This window comes from Necator americanus, chromosome IV (genome assembly GCF_031761385.1).
Source record: "Necator americanus strain Aroian chromosome IV, whole genome shotgun sequence".
NCBI lineage: Eukaryota > Metazoa > Nematoda > Chromadorea > Rhabditida > Ancylostomatidae > Necator > Necator americanus.
In genome coordinates, this window is record NC_087374.1 from 15,138,126 (window position 1) to 15,160,306 (window position 22,181).

General features: G+C 41.6%; 1 protein-coding gene across 3 annotated transcripts; it reads left to right on the forward strand.

Moving 5' to 3' along the window:
- Positions 1-4,438: 4,438 nt before the first annotated feature.
- RB195_001337 (uncharacterized protein) lies at positions 4,439-22,154 on the forward strand (the record flags this gene model as incomplete). 3 transcript variants are annotated; one of them, XM_064198079.1, is made up of 12 exons in its annotated part: positions 4,439-4,506; positions 6,854-6,964; positions 8,151-8,278; positions 12,950-13,102; positions 13,261-13,419; positions 15,356-15,447; positions 17,452-17,556; positions 19,426-19,509; positions 19,692-19,779; positions 19,897-19,995; positions 21,857-21,984; positions 22,059-22,154. In XM_064198079.1, 12 exons carry the CDS (start codon positions 4,439-4,441, stop codon positions 22,152-22,154), a joined length of 1,311 nt encoding a protein of 436 aa, XP_064053959.1. The 3 variants fall into 3 exon arrangements, with proteins under 3 accessions (XP_064053959.1, XP_064053960.1, XP_064053961.1); XM_064198080.1 differs by having other exon boundaries at positions 13,270-13,419; XM_064198078.1 differs by lacking the exons at positions 4,439-4,506; positions 6,854-6,964 and adding an exon at positions 7,928-8,043.
- Between the last annotated feature and the right edge of the window lie 27 nt (positions 22,155-22,181).

Sequence of the window (22,181 nt, forward strand, 5' to 3'; positions counted from 1 at the left end):
TACTTAGGCTGCTCGTGAAACAAACAAGCACTTTCTTAGACTCTAAAACCCACATTCACTTAAAATATCTCCAAGAGGACATTGATGCGCGTCGCTATATCTATTTTCTCTTTTCTTATTCTTTATCTTTCTTCTCACGTGTTCACAGCAAAAATCGGAATTCAACGGATAGTTATTTTAGAGATATTGAGATTTGAAATACTGATACACATGATCTGTAATATGTTGGATATCCACAATATTCCATCACTAATCCAAGTGTGTAAAGAGTAGCTTCGACGGGCAAATTGGCCAGAAATGTGCATAAACGGTTGAAAATCCCTTCAAAAATCCGTCTCGCACTTCTCTCCCAAACAGTTCGAATTCCCCTAAAGTAATGACAATACAATGTTTGTGTTTGTTTTCTTCAGTAGTGAACAAAGTTTTGAATTTAATAAAAAGGATTTCGGTTTGCCGCTTCTGCCAACGAAACAATTCTTTACAACAGAACAAATGACGGAGCAAAAACGTTCAAAGCAGATCAGTTATATGAAATTCGCCGATGGATCAACTTTTTGCACCTGAACTATCCACATCACTTGCTCTTATCCCATCACTAATCCAAATGTGTAAAAAGTAGCCTCGTCGGACGGAGTGATCTGTGCCTCTGACTATTCTAATCCGGATTTGCAATATGTTCCGATCTTTGCTGATTTTTTAATGTTCGCTGCGGTAGTGAAACAACACCGCAAACTTTCTTTTCTTTTCTGCGTCTGTAAAACACACAATGTGAAGAATTTCCTTGAACATCACCTCTAAAAAACGTCACATAAGAGGCGCTAGTGGAGAAAAACTTCCTTTCTCCTATAGAAAAAAACAAATTCTTATAATTTCCGAACAAATTCTTATAATTTTATAGCCTCTTCTGGAAATCTGGAAAGTGATAAGGAGAATACCGCTTTGGGGCGAATCTTGGCATCAGCACGACATCTAAAGTATACTTAAATGAAAGACCTCTTTCATGTAAGTGGACCAACCCTTCCTGGTGGGGCAACGCGCCGCCGTCAAGAACGCTTTTTTCTTTGTTGTACGCATGCTGCTTCTTCCTCAGCCTCAAATTACTCATTGAGAATTCTGTGAATGTACATAGAAATGTAAATTTGCATTGCAACTATGAGTAATCCCTAGTGGACATATTATTCATTCTTCTTCATTTCATGCTGTTCTCAGACCTAAAATCACAATCTGAAGAGCATTGGTAATGCGAATACAGGCTTCCCAACAGAAATATATAATTGTTACTCTTTGCAACCTCCAACGTCACTTTAAGGAAGGAAGTGGAGGACAGAACACACGCCAGAGAAGGAATTGAAAGCAGCAACTTTTTGCAGCCATCTCTGGTTGGTGAAGGTCGAGAAATTCGGCCTTGTTTCACCCTTCATTCCACAACAAACGCTACTTCTGAAGGCTCCTGCTTGTCGATCTTTCATTTCTCCAGAAATTCAAAGAAAAAGACAACATCATTAAACTATTTTTGCGCTCACCTTTGTATTACAGAAAAAAACCTGAGTTTTGCACTTAATCCTAACAAGCGAACACCTATTAGACTGAAATTTACGCTGCTTGCTTAGTTCCGCTAACAAAAACCTTCTGTCCACTATCGACACTCAGACTAACCACACTTCTGCGTTAATGCTCTTTGAATTCTGCTTGTTTCTTTCTCAATCTCTCTTGTTTTTACTGTCTCCAGTGCATCTTTGGTGATTGTGAATGTTGGCTTTTCTTCCACTTTGCAATATCCTTTTTAAAGTCTTATAAAAGACCTAAAACTACGTTGTAAAAAATATGAACGAACTATGAAAGTTTTGAATTTCCTTTCTTCTTTTTCTCTTTCCTAGAATTGGTGAAGGGCACTTTTGTATGTTGTATAATAGTAACAGAATTTTTTTTCTGAATTTTTCCTACTAACTTAATCTCAGTTTGAGAAAGATGAGGTCCGTGGCTTTTCGTGTTGCAGTTCAAGATGGCACAACGATTTCACCGAGGATATTTGCATTGCATAATTTTAGCATGCCGGAATCCTAGAACAACTCGTCTTTATGTGAAATTCGAGCCTGTCTTCGACATGCATTAAAAATTTTGTTCTCACGCGATGGTTTGGGACGAAAATAAAACGCATCATCGCCTACTCTTCGATAGTTGAGCGACATGCGCTTACAGAAACTCCCAACAACACACGTTTGTGGTACTGGGGAGGAGCTATGCACAATGAGGATTGGGATGCTCGAAAATCCTAAGTCGAATATCGGATGACTTTTCACATATTCATTCACTAATTCACTCGTGTAGAAAAGGTACGCGCTCAAAATTCGCCAATTCTCTACGTCATACTAACAAATATGTGATGTTTACATTGCGCGTCACAATAAAACAAATAAGCTCTAGAAACCTGGTCGAACTCTTGTCATTTTTTGGAACAACTATCAAAATATCTTTAAAGAACCAAAATTTTCTCCATACCGCAACTGTAAGAATCTCTGATGCAAACCATTTATTTCCATTTACTTGTTCGACCCAAACAACAAAAAAGAGTTGTTTTGGTTAAGACAACTGGAAAAATGGCGGTGCCAGCCAAGATGCAATCCCGCTGGGGAACGGGTGTCTCATACAACAAGTTAATGCACCTGAAAGTGATGACTTACGGTTACCACCGTTTCCATCGGATCCATCTCACTACCACGACCGTGGTTGCAATGAGGAAGTTCTCCTCTCTTGGCCATGCCAGAATACGCCGCCAGTCGATAGCATGTCTTCACTCTATCGATCAGCCGACATTCGCGCATCACAGTTGCAAAGAAACGAAGGTTCTGACACAAACTGTACGCTTTACAATTTTGTTCCCATCAAAACGCACCATTAGAAGGCTCATTTCGTTTCTTATCTGAACCGTACGGTAAGTAATAGCCTGTTCCTATATCAATATTCAATATCCTGAATTTATTGTCCAGCAGTCTATCATGTCACAGCTATCGTTTGTCCTTGTCCAGGTTGCTCCATAAAACAGACGGAAGGAGTAGCAACTCGCAAAAGGAGCAATAATGCTGATAAAGAGTATATCTCATGCCATGCACTGTGTATGAGCAATTACCTTCACATGCATGTTTAGTTCTCTCTTCCTCTTTCTTCGCCTTTCCCTTTTCCTTCAGCGTTTGTCTCGGCTGGCACCGTTTTTCTGCTAAGCTGACACCATTTCGCTCGGTCGTGTGTTTGATCACTGTGGATGGTAGCCAGCTCCATGTTAGTGCAATCGCATCAAACCACCTCTGTTTTGCCCCACTTTTGGTCTTGCTGGGTACCCATGCCGGTCAAAAGAGTTCATATAGTTGAGTAAATAACGCGGCGTACTGGAATCGAGCATAGGGTGGAATGTGCGTAACAAAATCTATTACACACACTTATCTGGATACATAGAAGACAACACAGAGGAGAGTAGTTGGAATGTTGGGCTGTGCGATCAGGTGCGTGGTGTGAAGGGCTGTCGCTCCGGAGCTCCGTGGTGCCCTACCTCCAGCTGCTGGTGCGCCGTCCCTTCTCCTTGCAGACAGCACACCTCGACTCCGCCCCGGAATCAACGCCTCAACTGATTTCTATTTCTGTACAGTACGTGCACTATGACTAATGCACAATATCACTTTCTCTTTACTTGCACCCTCTTACAGTTGCCACCCTCTGGAACGTGGGCGTAAAATCGGAGGCGAGTTGGAGACATTTTCTCGACTACAGGAGCCACGCACAGAGCTGCCGGTTTTCGTCGTGGCAAGACGAGCGTGACACCATCATCCATCGTTACATATTCATTTCCACGATTCCAATGCGACGTTCCACTTCTTAGGTCGCGCTCAGCACTCCGTGCCATACAGTGGGATGCCATACAGTTGGATCGAATGACGGTTCTATACACCTCTGACATGAGACGGTCATACAGCACGGCAGTGGCTCATCGCCACTTCGGCCACACTGTGTTTGCACAAGCGTCAAACTCTGTAAGGCTTCCGTCGCATGCGACCTTTATAGCGGGATATTTGAAAGCGTCGGTCCTTGGAAGTTCTATGCCGTCAATCGCTGTGCCAGCTTCGTTCTCGTATTTCGCCATACGCTCGATCTTTTTTTACGTCGAGACATAGCCTAAATCTTGTCAGCCTATCTTTCTACACTACGACGATTATGAAGAGCAGCGGAGAGAGGGCTGTGGCCTGGGGCAGACCAACGGAGATGTAGGATTTCACCGACGTTCCAGCAGCTACCTGCGTTCGTTTTCGTGGGTCAGCGTAGAGGATTTAGACCCATCTGATTAGCTTCGCTGGGACGCCACATTGTTGTAACGCATACCGGATGACTTAATGAACAACTGAACTTTCATGAACCTCAACTCGATGGAACGCCTTCTCCAAGTCGAGGAATGCAGCGGTTCTTGCTTACCATGATGCTTCTCGGTCAGGATGTTGTTGTTGGTGAAGAAAAACGCCGGTTAGTGGGCTGATGAACACTCTCGAATTCTGCGGTCGATGAGACGTCAAAGATCTTCATGCTGTGAGACAGCAACCGAATCAATCTGTAATTCGAGCACTCGGCTGAGTTGCCCTTCCTCTTCAAGATAGGTATTGTCGCGGTTCATTACTAGTGGTCTTTTTTTTGAATCTGCTGTGTTTTCTGTCGATTTCTAGAATGATCAAGTTATTTTATTTTGATTTTCGGAAACTCTGTTAGGAGCTTACATTATGCACAAGATCAGGCTTTAAACTTCTGATATAAAATAAAATACTCTATAAACAACATAGAATCTGGATTTGTCATTAATACCTACATCCAAAAGTCTCATTAGCGTTTCTTGTTCTCGTTGCTTGGGATGAAATTCCAAATCCATAATGCGCTCTCTTTTCACTCCGGTAAAGGACGAGAGGACTACTTTGGAACTATTGAATTTAAGTTGTTTATTCGTGTCTCTATAAATGGCTACTTTTTGCAAAAAAGCTCTCATTGTTTTTGAGGGAAGTTCACACTAGGAAGGTTCGTTGCCTCTGTGAACCTCCTATTAATGTGCTTATATAGTGTATGTAACAAATTTACCTATCAAGAAATTTATCTCTGTTTTATCACTTTACTCTAAGCCAGAGGTTAGTTCCCTTTGGCTGTTGTCCGATTTTGTAATAACTTTAATTTTTCATCTTCTGCCACAGGAAAAGAGACATTACTTACGTGGACCAGACGGTAGCCATTGTTTAACAAATTGCATTCTTTTCAATAGCCACATCAATCAATCAATCAATTACGCCACAAAAAGAAAAAGAAACTGGACTCGTTACCAACTCTATGGCGTAATTATGGCTTTTTTCCCTAAACTCTTCTCTATATATCAATCATACTTCTTCCACTCCAAAAGTGGTAGTTTATGAGAGTACCAGCCTGAACGTCCGGCTAAAGCCGGACTTCAGGCTTTTTTGGCGTTCGCTTCGCTCGCTTTCACCGATCGATAAGAAATAACAGTAGCGATATTATTTGTGAAACTAGAATTGTTTTTCTTTCTATCAACGCTTTCTTCAATTTTTTGCCCGAAAATTTAAGTATAAATGAAAGATTTTATTGTTTTTCCCTAAACACATCAGTTCTATATTTGGAGAACAATCAAACTTGATTTTACATCTATGTTTCTCTCAAACCTCCGTAATTTGGAAACATTATTCGAAGTATGGGTTTCATCCGTTCTCAACTATTAGCACAGAATGATGTGCTAACATGAAACGACGTGAATATCAGCATCACGGAGAAATGCTGGAAATAGACATGCGAAGGAACCATAGAAACCCATTCTACCGCGCAACTTTATAGTTTCTTGGCACCGGCGCACCATTCCAACCCCGTGGAACCCGTCCACCCCATTTTACAGCTGTCTGGTCCGGGGCACGAATTCGTCGCTGTAGGACCCGTCTCACCCAATTTTACCGCGTTGGGGCTCCAGCGCACCAAACCGGCGCCATGGTATCCGTCTCCATCTCTTTTTGGAATTTCTTGATCGAGACACACGGATACACAGACGCACACACGTGACAGAATAAGCCCGTTATTATATAGCATGATAGTTTGCAAATCTGGAAGTATACATTCACATAAAAGTTTATTTACCCTCAGTAACATATGAGGGAAACTAACTTGCCTTGTCAGAGTCAACACACGTGACTACATGTCTGTGGACTATATACCGGTGGTGAAAACGTAGAGTGCTCTCCTATCAGGCGCATGGCGATGTATCGACACCTCACCGATGCAGAGTTTTGATCATTATGGAGTATTTTCGTGACACGCAGAAAAACAAACAAACAAAGAAACACAGAGACTACTTTATCACTACTATTATCTAACAGTTCTATTGACAAGATTTTAAGATTTTGGTCATATGGCGGCGTACTCCTCTCCTTGCGAATATCGTTGATCTTCATAACGCATCCATCGTTTCAGTGACTGACGGCACTCGATATATAGTCGGGTCAAAACGATCCGAAGCACAGAGCAGTTGCGGAAGCCGCTGCGCTCGAAGTGGCACGGTGAAGCGTAGCGGCTGGGATCGAGGTGGGACCCTCGCTAGCACTACTCATCGCTGAAGTCTGAGTAGGACCGCAACACAACTGCACCGATCTTCATTTCGCTTTGCCCAGACTGGACCATTTCGCCTTGGCCGTGCCGCCCCACATGTCCTTCCTTTCCTTGTCCAGTTTTTTTCAGTGTGAGAAGATTATCATGCCTCAAAGCACTGACTGACTGTTGCAGCCATCATCACGTACGTTGCGGCGGCGGTTGAGAACACTAATTGGTCAATTAGGCTGGATGGAAATCAGCAACCGACTCATTCTGGTCCATTTGGATCAAAATTAGAAGAAATAACAAAATTGTGGACGTCCAGTGATGTTGAGGAAATTTCCAAACTTTCAAAGTAAATACAGCAGCGAATCTAGAAGAAATTACATCTGACTCATATTTGTTGAACCTATCCTTGCAAAACTCCCTCCAAGCTGACCAAAAGTTGATAAACGGCGGCCGCGGTTGCAACGGATGCCATCTCCGGAGCGAATTCGATGATTTCGGTTATTGTAACAGTGAAGCAAAAAACAAACATTTTCAGGCGATATTATTGCGGTTCAAAAGCTACCAAAGTTTACAAAACTTGAAAAAGAGCAATGAATTGCCCTTCACTATGTCTGACTCATACAAAGTACACAAACCTATTGATTCATTAGATTAAACGTCACCCGCTAGTTCTCTGTCAATCTGCAATCCATAAGTCATGCTCTTGATCCATCCAACTTTTATTTCTCGTAAAAATATCTCCTGTGGCGTCCAGTATTTGGAGCTGAACTCTTATCGTTCGCAATCCACTTATTTCAACGCGGCACTCATCCATCTTATTACTACTTTTTAATTGCATACAACCAAAATCTTCAATATTTTCTACTCAAAATTACTCAAAACAATGATTCTTTTAAAATTATGATCTTTAATCTCAATATATTTTCCTTCAGTTGGTAAGGCGTCGAAGCTCCTGAAAAGTGAGCTTGTATCACTTTTTAAACAAGTTACTTCCAAAAATTTGGTTAAAAAAGCAATAAATGATCATCATTTATTTTTTTTTGAAGTAAAGAAAAAGAGTTATGATTTATTAGACGGTCCGCCATTACAAAAAAAAATGATAGATAGAGTTTGGTAATTTTAACATTCCCTCAGATAGTTGTTAAAAAAAGAAACTTGGGCAGTGGTATTTATTTCGTGTGCACTTTTGCGCAGAAATTAATGGAAGTGGTACTGTTGTCGAAGGTTTTTCTCAACTTTGTCGCCCCCTCCTCGTGTCTTCAGCACAGCTAAATTTCTAAATTGTGCAGAAGTAGCTTTAAAGACGGTTATGATGCTCCGGTGCAGCCGTGTGTCCACATGTGTAAGCGATTACGGGGCGCAACGGTGTAAAGTGTTCGCAGAGCGCGAGCCATCCGGAAAGCAGCTCGACACCCCGGCCAACCAGTCAGCCGTCAGCCACTTTGTGCACTTTTAACGCTCCACATGTCTCTTTCACCGCCTAATCAATCGATGTATTGATTAATATTGACCGTCTAGAATATTCATTTTAGAATGGGTACGCTTGAAAAGAAGAAGATATTTTTCGAAGAAGCAGATCGACCACCACCATCTTATTATGATGGCAGCTTGGAGAAGATGCCTCTCAAGAAAGTCCCGTTCCAGACGCCCGATCCAGAAAGTAAGCCAAGCTTGATTTATTGATATTGATTTATAAGCAGCATGCGATATGGTGGTATGGTGGAAGGTAATCCGTTAGAACAACATTTTTTTATGATTAACACCAATTCCTCCGATGAAGAACTACTAGCGTACAATCGAATCGCAGGCACTGCATATTTAAACTTCTATTATTTGAAATACTGTTTAAAATTAGTTCAAAAGGATACGGGATAAAGTCACTGCCGTATCAGTCCACTTGGGATGCGCCTACTTGTTTTACTGCAATTCGTAATCGTTGAAGATCTGGAACGCGTGTTGGCCTATACAGTGAATTGCGAGGTCCAGCCGATAACCAAGTTAGTGTTTCTAGCCTCCAGACATGTCTGGTATCAATTTATCGACCCCGGAGGAATGAAATGCTTGGTTTGCACTAGGCCGGTTTCGAACCATCGACCGTGTGGCTACAACAGACCTCTACGCGATTGCGCCACATCCGCCCCCAAAAAATCGGTTTAACTAATTTTTATACTGAACTGCCACAATTTAAATTATATTTTGGGTCGAACATCAACAGCAAAGTAAACACTCAAAAGAAGAGTAGTTCGACAAAATTGGACAAAAGATCTTTTGAATACAAAGATCGATATATGAATCGGATGTCGTAGACAGCGCTTACATACACATCACAATAGTTGGGCGAATGTTCGACTATTCACATTTTTCGAAGGTTCCTGCGCTGAAACATATGGACGATTTTGAACACTTCCGGAACCGTATTTCGGAATGAGGCCGTTGCACATTATAGATTTGTTCAAACACTTTCTGAGCTGAGTATATTCGTCAAGTCTAGAATTCACTAGTTCTGGAATCAATTCTCTACTACGATTTGCTATGATACGTTACTCCCACGCAAAACATCATTAACAAAACAAATTACTTGTTTATACGTACTAGGTTGCTCTGTAATTTTGTCTTCACTCTGGGATTTTCCTAGTTTTATAGGTTTTTTTTGGAAAGATCCCTCGGTGTAAGCAGAAGTCAGGGAGTTCGCGGGGTTACCTCATTTCCAAAATGGAACCATCATATCCATGGAACCATCTTGAACAAATGTCTTCTGGTCTTAGGCTCAAATGAATTGGCCAAGAAGATCAGCGACTCGGAGTGGAGTTGACCATCGGTCACCATCGCTGTTCCTGAAGCTTTTAAATGACAGATGCGAGCTCCATACTGCAACAAGCGTATGTTGACTGTCTTCTAGGACTCGCTCTTATAGTGGCGTTTCTGTGACAAGGAAACGAGCAAAGCGAACCGTTACTTGCGAATCCTCTTCTTTTTTGGGACTATCAAGGCTTAAATTTTTTGTTAATCCCAGAATCTAAAACAGTAATCTGATTTAGAAGAGTAGTCACATTAGCGCTACTAGTGAGTGGTTTAGCGGCGGTACAATCGTGAACATCAGAAGTAGAAAGCGGATTGGGTATTCTTTAGAAAGAGGTAGATCTCATCGTTTGGAGTAACCACGAACGAAGTTTCATTTTTGTGGGAAGCGAACACCTTCCAAACAACTAATTAGACTTTTCCACAGAGTGAGGAAAAATCCTGAAACTTGACTCAGAAAGTCCGCATCGTTCATAAACCTGAACTTATGGACCTGTAACCAGACGAACAAGCAGGGAAATGTATTTATGCAGTGTTTACGGTAGGCCGAAAAAAAAGACGTGCACCGTTGGAATCCTCTTTCAACTGTTAAATGGGTGGGGCGATTTGAATGAAACCTCGACATACACTACAATTATGGTCTGTAATGATCTGACGATTAATCGATTGTTCGAAACAGTCCTTGTCCCAGCCAAGGCCTTCTTTCTTCCGGAGTCGATAAGTTGGCACCGGCCTTGTCTGAGAGGACAAAAACACACCCTAAATACATTGCTAGCCCCCCGCAAGTCATTGTATAAGCCAGACACCCGTTCGTGAACCTCAAACGATTCTGAATTGAAGCGAAGGTGGGGGCGCATCCCAAGTGGATTGATTAACGGCAGACATTTTATTCTTTATACTAATAATATGTAAGCGTTTGTCCGATATCCTATCTTATCTTACCTTATCTATAAAAAAGAGCAGTTTTTCTAAAGCAATCCCCATCAAAATGTGAAGTAATCAATGATTGGTTCAGCGACAAAAAAGCAAATAAAAAAGCAAACATCGAAATTCGTGTAGAAACATCGATAATTCAGAGCAGTTCACGAAATATTCGATAGACGCAAGTCGAATACTAATTATTACTTAAAAAGAGAAGGAATACAGCGGCATTGGCATTCTGACAGTGGAGGCTGGTCTAGCATTAGTTAAAATTAGTTCAAATTAAAAGCTTTTTCTTCAAATATTTGCGTCGCTCCTTTTTTAGTGCTAAGATCTGCCTTCGAATCACATGTTAGACTAATGTCGTTGTCGCACTGGATCCGCCTTGCGGAACACCTAATAACACACCACGTCTGCGAGAGCAGGCATATGTGCCGTCTCCGCCACCGAGCCGAAGAGTACAGCACCAGCCGCCCATTGATTGTCCGGTGCGACAAGGCCCTTTCCCACGATGTTTTTTCTGGATAATTAGGCGGAATTGAGAGCGATCGCACTCGTACTCGTGAATTACACTCTTAGCTCTCTCCGTTCGGAGGGAGATTTCTAACACTCTCAATTTCATGGCATGCTGCATACAAGAACAAGTTACTGTGAATCGTGAAAGAAGTGGAAATCTTGGTAGTGTAGCATCCGTTTGGAATTTACAATATGTAGTAAATCGAGTATTTGTCATTACAATAACAACGCCTACTAAACAAAAACCGAAAAGAACTATTTGAACTGTAGCGCATAAATTAGCGTTTCCCATCAAAAAGCGGATTTATACGCCAGAACTTTCCCAAGCAGGTTGATCCTCCAGAGACTTTACGAACTTTCGCCAGTTCGAAGTTCGTAAAGTCTCTGGAGGATCAACCTGCTTGGGACCGTCTACGAGTTCAATTCAGAATCGTCTGGGGTTTCTGTACGAATGTTCACACTATGCAGTGAATTGCGGGACGAACCGATGTGTCAAGTCTATGTTGCAAATCTGGTACCAATTTATCTACTTCTAGGAAAAAAGGCTTGGTTGCCTCTAAGGCGATTCGAACCATCGACCGACCGTGCAGTTGCAGTCAAACGTCTTATCACCTGCGCCATCCATCCTTGTAATAACATAGGAGCATCTGATTCAAAGGGCTGCGGTGTAGTATAGCGGTTAGAGGTTACGCTTCCTGCACGATCGATCGGAGGTTCGAATCCACCCTAGTGCTCATCAAGCACCCCTTCGGGGTCGTTAAATTGGTGTCAGACTTGTCTGGGAGGATAAAAGCACTGACTTGACACATCGGCTAGCCACCGCAATTCATTGTATAGGCCAGTTACGCGTTCGTGAACCTCAAACGATTCTGAATTGAAGTGAACGTGGGGGCGCATCCCAAGCGGATTGATTAACGCCAGAAACTTCATCCTTTATCCTTTTATCTGATTCAAAACAAATACACTGCGAATGTGTAATTATAGCATTTAACAGGTACTGTACAAGTTGCACTTATTCCCATACAGTAGGCCCTCACCTTCTGCGATGAACATCGTTGGTGAGCGTTTGGAGAAATATGCAGTTCTAGGAGGCCCATTTAACATCGGCAGCCGCAATTTCTCAGCGCTCCAATATGCACATCAATTTCTTCCGTCATTTATGAGAGAGCAAATGCACCTGACACAGCATACGAGGAATACATGTCCGGCACAGTACACAACTAGGTTGTGCATTAAAATGCGTAAAAAAGTTATTTTCGGATTTTCTCGACCTATAAGAGAAGTGCTAGTGTTTGTTTATTATCTGAACATATTTATCAGTTTCCTTAGTCTGTAGCATCCCAAATATTCCTTTTAAAATTGAATGTAACTTCCCAGTTATTGTCCCAAGACAGATGAAGATTCCAACTTCATGATATAATTTCATCTGTTTTCAATATTTCAATTTTTACGGTGAAATTTTAGTTTTTCTTTAGTATACGATTGAATTCTAAAAACCATTGCTGGAAAATGCAAACCTTTAGCATAGATAGAATAGTTGAGGTGAAAATAGCACTCATTCGAAGGAAAAAATACGTAGAATCAAATTCCAATCAACGTAAAATCAATTTTTTTTGTGTAGTCATGACATAAAAAGCTACGAATTCAAAAAGAAGTTGGAACGTTTCTGGTCCAAGTCTACAAATCTATCCGTTCTCCTTATTGGGACTTAACTGTCTGCAAATAGATCCTGAGTATTTTAGGATAATATCAATTTTTGCATTTTAGCAAAATTAAAATATCTATTTGGTCAAAAAGAAAGAAAATAGCTAGAAATAAGAAATAAATAAATAAAATAAGAAGTAAGTTTGGAATAGATATGATTAAAATAAAACAAGGTAAGGAAAAGAAACGTGGAGAAGTAAAGGACTACAAAAAGAAAGATGACATAACGCAAAATATGAGGAACGAAGAAAATCTAATTTTGTTTGAAATGCGAACTACATCATTTTCCTTGACACTCAGCTTCCGATAACGACCAAATAAGCATTTTGGTTTGTACGCCGATAGCTAATTATTCAGACAGCCAATTGTGATTCGATTTTCCATTTTTTAGAATGGCTGAAAGCGCCCGAATTCGTGCCGAGGACGAAAATGTTGGTGGATGCATTTGCACCGCCACCTGATCTTCATCAGGATATCTCTTCGTTGACGGAAGTTCCATTTGTCCCCATCGGACATCTACCACAATCGTCGCAGCTCGCGAAATGTAAGCTGACTATGTGTGAGATGCTCTTTCATTTGCTTTTGATTTTCCCATGCGAGCAAGCGGCCACTCGCTGCTTCTGCCGCAAGCTTTCCAATTTCGCATTCATTACACAGAAGTGTAGATAGCCACTAAAGCACTATCGAGAAACGGAAATTAAGGCGTCACAGGGCCATTTATTCCGAGCTCGCCGGCACCGTTCGTGCACCCGGCACCGCCCTTCCCTCCAATGGTTCCAATGCCGCCTGCAGCGACGCCCGGTACTCCTGCGCTCCCGGTGATTCCGAACGGATACACGGTGAACATCACCAACCTGAACCGTGAGTACGTTCAGAGTAGAGTAGATTTTCTTAGTTTTCCTATAACCAAGAACTCTGAAATATAGCACATAAATACTGCAGATCTGCTGCCATACTCCTTTAGAAAACAGCTCTTCTCCGGCGATTTTATGGCTGTCGTTTATCCATGTAGACTTTACACTTCATACACTTCGCACACTTGTTTCGTCGTCGTCTTCACATCTGCCACTGCATATCCATGTTGTAATATGCCGATATATGACTTTTACAGCCGTATAATTGATCTTTTTCGCTTCGATCATAAGCAGGCCTCAAGCACCAAAATACTACCGAACACTGCTCTCATTTTTCTCATTCTCCTCATTCCCTTGAAATTCCAATAAGATATTTCTAATATCCTCCTATGAAATATTTTCGTTTCTGCCATAAAAATCCTGAAGGTAGCAATAAGCTGAAAATAGCGAAATTGGCTCTTCGTTACAATGCAAATTAGTTTCTCCACGACCCTAAATGGAAAGCAACTAAAAGCATTCTGAAAGAACTAGAAATGAATTTCCCATTGAAATCTGAATCTTCTTAATTTAATTCTTTCCAACTTTTCAAATTTAATTTTCTCATTTAACTGCTCAAGAATAGGACGAAACTTCAAAAAATTGGTATGTATCTAGAGCCTGCCTTTAGTAGAGATTTCGTCGTTGTTTTCGAAAAGAAAAATTTGAGATATAAAATGTTAGCGAAAAACAAAATGGAGAGAAAGCAGCTGATGCTTTGTTTGGAAGTGGAGGGAAATCTACACGTCAGCTGCGTTTCTCCTAATAAACACCCATATGAGGCCATACAAAGTTCAACCTTGGATTGAGGTTGAGTGGGTCATTACGATATCCGCCTAAAGCGATTTTTTCATTTTCCTGAGGAGCAACATGAAACTAAGGGAAATGAGTTCTTCCTGGCGAAATGTTCTTCCGTTACTTTTCCCATCGAAAAACACTCATGCAGAGCCTGGACGAATCCCGAGAGGATCATTTTACTCGAATAAATTTCAGTTAATGAACATTTAAGCTTCCCGAGAGAATTCTGCAAAAGCAATCGAGCCCATTATTGAAACAGTTTCAAGAAAAAAATCTCAAATGCAACTGACGAAGAAACATACATATGTACATGTCAATTCACAGAAGTGGAGTCAGTGGAAAAGCTGTAGCTAAAAACTGAGAACAAGAATCAAACCATTGATGAAAATCAAAGAGAAGAAATTCAGGAAGATTGATAGAGTTCTGGATAGTTGAAAAACTCCGTTGTGGAACGTTTCTTCCACATGGCGCCCACAGCTCACAGATCAGTTCAAGAAGCCAATTTTTATAACTTGCACGGTGATTAATCGGTACTAATCAATAATAATTGTCTGTAGCGTGACAAAAATCTGCTCTAATTCACTGTTTCACTCAGTTTCAGATACTTTAGTGATCTTTCCTCCATTCTTCTTAAAATATTGTAAAAAGGATTCGTCCTTTTTAATAGCATTACGGGTAAGAAATCAAGCGCTAGACATTGATTGAATCTTCTGGAATGCGCCAGCACGACCGACTTTAATTCGGTATTCTAGACATTTTATAAAGAGAAACGCGACTAATAAATTGGTCTGCACGGCCATACGAATCCGCTACATCCGTGCATATTTACAGCACTAGTTCTTGAAAACGTAATTATTTCAACATTCTCAGTTCCGGGAAATTTTTCAATCTAATAGGCGGAATAATGAAAAGGTCAGTTAAAATTCCTCAAAATATGCACTCTAATAATTTGCATTATCTTAGCCCGGCAACGTTTCCTCAATGAAATAGAATGCGAAGATAACTATAGAGGGAAAAAAGCATTTCACCACTAGCACTAGCATTGGAACAGTCTTAGCTCGATTTGACCGTAGAATTCATTCCACGATTCCACAAATTCTTTTTTCCAGAAGGAGCTGGCCCTCCAATACCTGCGATAGTACTGCGAAAGAAGCGGCGAAAGCGCAACAAGAACACTCAGTCACTCGTGATGAATTCTTCTGTGAGTCTTTGCACTTTTTTCGTTTTCTTCTTGGAACCACAAGGAAAACGCAACGTATAGTCTCCGTAATCAGCACAAATTTGTCCGACGGCTCCTAATAAGCAGCGCCAGAGAAACTGTCGGTAATTATTTGCGCAAAAGCGTAAATAATAGCGATGGTTGTTGCTGGACGGCAATGTTTACCGAGGCTAATCCATCTCGGGTACGGCAATTTTTCAAATCATTTTCAGTTAATCGTTCATTATTCACCGTCGTTCGTCAACCGCCACAACCCAGTGAAGAGATTAAGCGAGATGCCCTTTCAAGGGTTTAAGCTGTCCTCCTCATGTCCAGCTAAGGGATTAGAACCCTCCAAAATAGTTCTTTTTCCCGCAGGGCAAAACAGCTCTTGTTGCGCTCTGCACGAAAAGAGATAAGTGGAATGTTTACTTGTATTTGAAATAGGGACCGTTTTCTCTGAAATGCCCTTTCTAATAGCTCTTCTTCTGCGTGCCCTTCCCTATTCAGAGCTGGGCAGAATTGAAACAGAGGAGTAAAGATCTTTTTGGATATTTCTTGCAGCCCAATCTAGGGAAGAAAACGTTAATTTGAGATGAAACAAATCATCGCTGGTATATTTTTGCAAACCTTTTGTTTTCGTTTTAACTATTAGGTCTATTATATATGTATTTGTTCTAAATGTATTTAAATTAATGTATGTGAGTGTAAGTGAATGAGGAATGTGAATGTAAGTCAATGTATTTAAATCTGTTTGTTCGATCCCTATGCAAATGTCAGCTGATGAAGCAATGTCGGCCAAAACACTGGGTCATTTCACTGATTTCACTGGGTCATAATTTGACCCAGTGAAATCCTACCTGCGAGTTCTTACATACATTAATCACGGATGTATCCTGATTGCGTCGGACAGAATACACAATCTGTGGTGAGTAGCGTTGCAATTCCATAGTGCGGAAATGGCACACTGAACTCCACCATTCCTTTTCAAACAATAAAAGACAAAGGACAGAGTGCTTCCGTGTGGGTCAATCCCTATGGGATGCTCTTAAGCGTCCGGCTTCAAAGCAGAATCGTTTGAGGTTTATGAACGCGTATGTAGCCTCATAAGGACATAAGGTGAAAAGCCGGTGTTTTTATCCCCCAAGTCTGGTACGAATCTATCGACACCGGAGGGATGAAGAGGCTTATTGATCGATCTCGAATAATCGATTGTGCAGTCACAAACGAACCTCTTACTGACTTCACCATATAGGCTCCTATATTCCTTTCAAACGACATGCTTGAGGAACTGGGAAATTTTTATTGAGAACTGAAAACTCAGCGCATTCGTTCGGTGTCATTATGCACGCGTAGGGCGAGGTCTACTCGGTCAGTGACGAGATAATGAAACAAATATTGGAATAATTATTCTTGGAATAATTATCCACATGCGTTCATCAATTCTAAATAATTACGCGAACTCTGCGTTTTAAGAAGGAAATTGAAGCTCGGCTGTATTCTTACCATCTCCGCTACATTTCCTGTCCTTCTCCGGATCAGATTCAAACCAGAAATTCCGTGTGACTTTCTATGCATGCTTTTTTTATTATAGTAATTCAACGGAAATAATTCATCCTTAACGCCCCATGCAGCGAATTTTCAGAACTTTTTCTTTATTTCAAAAGCAATAACAACACGTTGGAAACGACTTACCCCCAGCGTCTCTCAAGTGCCATCAAAGTTCTATCAGTAATGTCGACTTCTTTTTTGATTCGCGGTTATTTTTGATGTTTCAAAGTGTGATCCAGGTGTGGATGCGATGAAAACTGAAATTTGGGCGCTCTGCGAATAACTCGGGACTAGACTAGCCAGAATCTTGAACTCACAGAAGCATTTTCTACAACTTGACTCGTGTTCTCCTTTATTCATCAATAATTTTTTGAATAAAACAGAGCACGAATGAAATGTCTAAATCCTATAATGCTCCCCCTCAGTAATCCTTCCTTTTATAAATATTTTTTTCAGGAGTCCCCCACTTCTTCACATCCGCTCGACCCGAATGGTTACGGTAGTGACAGAAATGCAGCGTCCACGCCGGATGAAGCGCCGATAATGGAGAACGAAGAGTCTGTACGGAATCTAACGTATAGTACTAGCTACTCTAATTACCTTTGTAGCACACAGAAGAGAGGCCTTCGCCGTCGAACAAGGGAATTATTTGGGGTTTTTATCAAGAAGGGTATAGTATGGTAGTGGTGTATGAGTTTAGTGAATTATAACTCATTTCCTTGTTATCTGAAAGCAGACCAGTAGTATGCCTATGTCAAAATGAAGTGTGATGCAAATTATAGTAGGGTCAAAACGACATGAAGCAACTGCATCTGCCTAAGCGCACGATGGAGAAAGCAGTTTGGATCGAGGTGGGAACGTCGCGAACTGCGGCGAAGAATGGTGCTTACAAGGTCCTCCCTCGACCGTAACCGCAACGCTCCGACACCGCTTCGAAGCCGCTTACGCAACTGCTGTGTTTTCTGTCGTTTTGACCCTGCTACACGGTCGAGTCGGGAATGAACGATGTGTGGATTTGCACAACCCGGCTGTCACCCCTGCTAAGTCCCACGAGCGCCGGTAAAATACATCCTTCGCACATGCAGTTGATGAGGATTGGCCTGAGGAAGGGGGAGTGGGTTTTCAGCAACTACAGAACGGCGACTTTGGAGCTACCCATGGATACCGTAGCAGAGGATAGGAAGCGAACTCACAAATATAGAGAACTTCCTACTTAAAGGCATCACCCCACGAATTTGAGGTGGTACGGATTTCAGGTGGAGTATTCGTATACGAGATAGTAGATTATGGAGTGGGGGTGATTCCGTCCACTTCTCCCTAATTGCCGTAAAAAGCGGCCCGAAAGATACGGCTTCGAGCGTCACGGCGCCCTATTTTCTACAAGGAGTTCGACTGGAGCGCGCCAGCCTCATGCGGCGCCGCATCTTCCGGGCCGTTTTTTACGGCAATTAGGGAGATATATACGGAATCACCCCCCTCTCCATAGTCTCCCATCCCGTATAGGAATACTCCACCTGAAATCTGCACCACCTCAGATTCGTGTGGTGATGCCTTTAACGCTACACACTTTATGTTATCACCAGTTGCACTACTCGGTGATTCTCGTCCAAGCTCGAAGAGGGGCGCGCCTTTACCTGTGCTCGTGGTTCGAAATGCCCTCGTGTTGAGTGAAGCAATTGTACCCCAGGCACAACACAGCCAGGCCTAACCCCATGACTCGACTGTTGAAACAGGTACAAGAGTGTGATGATAAAGAGAGAAAAGACAGAATGCGCTCAGAGCAATGAAAAAAACCGAAACTTCTAAATTTTCGTATCGTTCATGTGAAGGTTCACACTTCTAAGAATTTGTTCTTTTTATATCCATGCATATTTTGGATTAAACAACCCTAAGAATGCGTCAACTTCTACGTACCTATTTGACTTCATCTATCCACTTTAGATTTCTCTTTCGATTTTGTTGATTCGATTATAGGCCTGAGCAAGTGAGAAAATCCCGTGGCGGGGACCTTCCCGGAGAGGTCTTTCTATAACTTTCTCAGTATTCTCTGGGTTTATTTAGTTCCTTTAATACCGAGACATTCAATTATGTGCGAAGACGCTCCTCCCTGTTATTTAGTGAGCACAATTGCAAACTCTAGTTCCTTCCTCAAGTTTTCTTCCCGGCCCTAAAAAAAATCATAAAATTCTGTATTAGCTGCTTAAATAGGAGTAGGTGGGTTCAAGCTTCCAAGCGTCCTCAAATTTCCCGTATCTAACCGTATATCAAAACTGCCATCATCTCTACGCGAGGGAACAACGGAGCGTTGAAAATGCATATGATTGGGCCAGATCAGAAACCAAACAAACAAATTACTGCAGTAAGGAGTTATCTTTTCACGTTGTTACGCAAAATTACAAATACATCGAACGATGGCAGAAATCACTGCAGACTGTGACGGATGCGAAACAGCTGCTGAGTGGTTCCTGTCCGGATCTGAGTGAAGAACAGCTCGAAATGTGGGACAACTACTTGGTGAGTTTAATGTATCAATTAAAATTGATAGTCAACTTGCTACACTGATCAGTTTGAAGTTTTTGGAAGTAAGAAGATTTTCTTCTTGTTTTCTGTACTTGTTTTGGTTTTCGATCCTACTTTAAATTAGATTTTCTTCACGCAAATTTGGATGCCTTACTCCACAAACACCCACTTTTCAGTACGCCGCTGCTGTCGACAGTAAGGAAAAGACCAGTAAACCCAGCCCACCACCTAAGTCCTCCAAGCAAGAGTCTATGGAAGCCTCGGGTAAGCTACTCATATGCGCACGTTTCCACGTTGCTTTCCTATATCAAAGAATGTGAATAAACATTTTGTGCAAATGAAGAAAACCAACTTTAGATACGAAAATCAGCGGTTTTCCAGCCTATGATGTTTTACCAAGGAGTCTTCGAGATGTCGCTGAGCAACAGCTAGACGGCTTTTCCAACCCAGAAATCCGACGGCTCGATAGGGAAATCAATGGTAGGAGAAAATTTTTTCGATGCCTACGTCTTCACTGAAACATTCTGTAAGTGGTAAGTAGCTTCCTAAATGTGACAGAGATGTCTGTCCATACATACGCGACTCAGCAGAGGCCTGGGAGATCTGTTCACTTGAAGAAGTGGGCACCAAGATTTTGCGCGTAGGATGATACGTAGCTTCTCTGAAGAGTGTGAAGGTTTTGAACCCCTCTATTTTGCTTCTCCTTCTATTTGCTCTAAATATTAAAAGGACGTAGAACGCACGCGTACAATGAAGTTTTCAATGTTTTGAAGCTTTCGAGTTCTATCGCTCCGTCCTCACCGTAGACGTTCTTCATGAACAGTGTCCTCTTTCTGTTTATTCACAATCCTATTCTTATCCCTGCTTCGTTTAATTTCTTGAGCATCGTCTCGCTTCGTTGGCAGTTCTCAAAAAGAGAACGATGTCGTCCGCAAAACCGAGGTTCGTGAGGAATCTTTTATCAACACGTATGCCCCCTTACTTCCCAAGGAATTGATTTGATTATCCAATGTAATGCTGCCGTGAACAGCTTAGACGATATAGTAGCACCTTGTCGGATTCCCTTTCCAATGGATACGGAGTAGGAGGCGAAAGAAGAGCTCTACCATAGTCATCTATGCATCATGGCACTATCGTTAGCTACTGTTCTCACATTCAAAACTTTCACACCTTGATTGTCCTACGTTGAGTTATTTACGTTCATTTATTGTTATTTATATTTACGTCTGTTTACGTTTATTACGATATTTGTCTCTACATTGTTAGGAATTTTCTCAGAGTCGACGAAGGTTGGAACAAAGGGCAGATAATAACCTCTACGATCCTCGTCATGACTTGTATGTGCTTCGTGCGGCTCAAACCCTAACGTATTCCAGATTGTTCTTCATTTCGACTGCAAACGCCCCTAGCGTCTTTGATATGTCCATGAGAACGATTTTATAGGCACTCTGTGCAAAACGGTCAAGAAACACATCGCAGGGTAGTTCTGAAGGTCTTCTCGGTCATCTTTATATCTAATACGGTTAACACGGGATATTCCACTAGTCTGTGATCACTTCTTTCTGAAGATAGGATATCATTGGGGCCCAAGTCCAAAACTGAATAAAATAAAATTGAACAAATAAAATAAAATAAAATCCAGACCTGCGTCAAGTCCCATGCTCGTGATAGTGCTTAAAAAAATCAGGGCGGTGATTCACCAGCGAGCATGTTCGTGCTCGACATAGGAGTTGACAGGCGAAAAAGTTCTAAGTAGGATCTGTTCGTAATCATTTTAATCTCACGATGATAAAAGGTGTGAATCATGTCATCCTAGAAGAAAAGGAAGAGTGCAAACCGTGAAAAATATGCTGTGAGTGACAAACGCAACAACCTTCACTAGCAAGTTTGTGTGCATAATTTTTGGTGCATATAACTAACATTATTTCTATGCCTCTCGACACATTACGTCCTTAAAGATGTCATTCGATTTCTTTAGCTTTCCAAATTCCCATTCTCTTTTTTTTAGGATTTTTTTTCCCGACGTTACGCTACTATGGGGCGGGTTTAGTGTAGCGGTTAGAGGTTCCGCTTCCTGCACGATCGATCGGAGGTTCTAATCCGCCCTAGTGCTCCCAAACCTTTCATCCCTCCGGGGTCGATAAATTGGTACCAGACTTGTCTGGGAGGATAAAAGGACTGACTTGACACATCAGCTAGCCACCGCAAGTCATTGTATAGGCCAGTTACACGCTCGTGAATCTCAAACGATTCTGAATTGAAGTGGGGCGCATCCCACGCGGATTGATTAACGCCAGACACTTTATCTTTATACACTTTATGCTCCTATTCTATGTTTCAGGCAATAACATGTCCTCATCAATGGTGATGAAGCGACTGGCGGAACAACGCTACCATGATTCAGATGGATCCACTCAAAGAAGCTTAGCTGCCGAAATGCAAGAGCTCAGATTTAGGCCGGAGATCAGCGTAAGCAACTTTTCAAAAATAGAAAACTTTCGCTCGGAGGTTACAGCCATGGACTACCAATTACTCTAATTTAGAAGATAGTAGTAGGGGCTCTCACTTCTCCTCCTCTTCCTCATCATTCCCAGGAAATGGAAGTAATTATTACATTTCAGCTGGGAGTCGAGATATAATTAGTAGTTTTGATTTTTGCCCAATCA